Source organism: Cynoglossus semilaevis, chromosome W, assembly GCF_000523025.1.
Source record: "Cynoglossus semilaevis isolate Cse_v1.0 chromosome W, Cse_v1.0, whole genome shotgun sequence".
Classification (NCBI taxonomy): domain Eukaryota; kingdom Metazoa; phylum Chordata; class Actinopteri; order Pleuronectiformes; family Cynoglossidae; genus Cynoglossus; species Cynoglossus semilaevis.
In genome coordinates, this window is record NC_024327.1 from 7293708 (window position 1) to 7295900 (window position 2193).

At 41.5% G+C, this 2193-nt stretch overlaps 1 protein-coding gene across 1 annotated transcript in view; it reads left to right on the forward strand.

The window, feature by feature from the left end:
* Positions 1-1591, forward strand: part of LOC103397082 (EGF-like repeat and discoidin I-like domain-containing protein 3) — a 100355-nt gene extending 98764 nt beyond the window's left edge. The window contains exon 9 of the mRNA XM_008335327.1: positions 1410-1591. Coding sequence (XP_008333549.1) covers positions 1410-1559 — 150 coding nt within the window. The 3' untranslated portion in view covers positions 1560-1591. The remainder of the gene's footprint in view (positions 1-1409) is intronic.
* The last annotated feature ends 602 nt before the right edge of the window (positions 1592-2193 follow it).

Below are 2193 nucleotides of genomic sequence, written 5' to 3' on the forward strand. Positions count from 1 at the left end.
GCCGGTGGTTCGGGAGACGACGGTGGTCACACCTCCAGTGGTCCGGGAGGCGCGCGACAGTGGTTGCTCCTTCAGTGGTTCCGATGGTGCCTGAGGACGTCACGCCTCTGGAGGTGCCTGGGGACTTTGCACCCTCAGAGGTTCCGGTTTCTGTGACTGACGCTCCCTCAGCAGTTCTTGGTTCGGCTGGGGGAGACTTTGTGACTGTTGGCATGCCTTGGTCTAGGAGAGGGACTCCTTACTCCTTAAGACACAAGTTCCCTAGACCAAGGTACAGAAAAAGCCAGGCCAAGTATTAGGGTATTTGGGCCTGGAATTTTTTTTTTCTTCTTCCATTTTTTCCCTTGGGCTTAGTTTTTTGGCCTTGTTTTCAGTTAATCTAGTTCTGTCCCACCCATCCAACCCAGAGAGTTGGTGGTAGGCTTTTGGACGGAGGACGTCCATTAGGAGGGGGGTACTGTCAGGTCTGTCTGTTTCCTTTTCCTGCTGTCTGCTGTGTGGGGTAATCTGTGTGATCACACTCACCTGTGTCTGTAATTAGCCTCACTTGTGTCACCTGGTGCTCCCTGTATATATACCTCTCTCCCTCACTCTGGCCTTGTGGGATCATTGTGATTGATTCAGTGTGTAAGTAAGTGACTGTGTTGTGTATTGCATCTGGTTAATGGTGTAGCTGTTCCTAGTCTAGTCTGTTCCTATGCTCAGTCAAGTTCCTAGTTTGTCCTGTTCTTGTGTAGAAGTGAGTTTTTGTTGTTTTTGCTCTTTTAAATAAACTACCTGCACCAGTACTGCATTTGGGTCCTGCCTGCTTCCTGCCATGTCGATGCCCACACGTGACACATAGACAAATTACCATAATACATTTGTAAGACTGGATACATAAAATGTTAGTTTACATGAATTTATTAAATGTGTGTATACAAGACTAGGGAGAAAAAGTACATTTTTGACCATTCTCTCCATCTAAATTGTTGGTCTTTTGCTTCTACAAAGAATAAAAATAAATGAATGCAAAATGTAGGAAAAAAAACCCAAACAAAACAAGCTTGAAAAATATGTGGGTGTAAATCATACCAGTCAGTGAGCAGTGTTTGCTGTGCCTGATTGTGGGGTTGGAAGTTGCAACTGTGCTGCCGCATTATTGGCTCTGTTTGAAATGCAGTTCTGATTAGCTGCACTTCATTACCTGTTCAAGCAGGTGGCCCTCGAGGTATTCTGAGGAAACAGGAATAAAAGTCTCTGTATCTGCTTTGGTGGAATAAGAATTGTTTTGTTTTTTTTTTACATTTTGATTTCTGAAGTTTTCTTTGTTTGTTTGTTTTGGAATGTTTCTGCAGCTCTAATTTTTATTTACATTTTTATTCCTCTGACGATTTAATGAAAATCTTTCCTTGCTCTTCTTCTGACAGGTATTTCAGGGAAACTTTGACAACGAAACACACAGAAAGAATGTGATAAACCCGCCCATTCATGCCCGGCTGATCCGGATTCTTCCCTGGTCATGGTACGTTAGGATCACCATGCGTGCAGAAATCCTCGGATGCACAGAGGAGGAGTGAAAGTCCCTTTCCCTCCATATTACGTGCTATTATTCCCTGCGTCTCCTGCTGGAAAATCCCATCCAGTATTTTAAAAATAAACTGTGCAGCCTGTAAAAAGAATTTCCAATGGATTTTTTAAGAATATGTGTTTGATTGTGGTGAGTTGTTGTTTTGGTTTTTGTATAACCTGCTCCTAAATTTTCGTCATTTTGAGTTAAGGTGTAAGATCAGTCTTTTCATTTATTTATTTTTTTCACTTCACAAGAGTCGTCATCCTGTTTGGAATGCATTTCTGTGACATATACGGGGAGGTTAGGGTTAGAGGGCGGAGTCAGAGCAGTGAGTCTCATTGTGATTTTAACGCCATCAAAGCTATTGTACAGTGTCACTTTTTAAAATGTGAAATCTTTCTGCCGTGATTTAGTGGACATAATTAACCCACTCCATATCATAACCAAGCTATCCAAATACAGTACAGTGTAGACAACTGACATTATTAAACCTTTTTTTTCAGCTGCCACACTTTACTCAAGCCATGCTTTTACCCCTTATTACCCCATATTATATGTAAAAGAGAAGTTGAAACTGCATGGTGAGTAAATTATAAATGTACAATATTATGACAAATAATTCCAAAATAAAAAACCTTGTG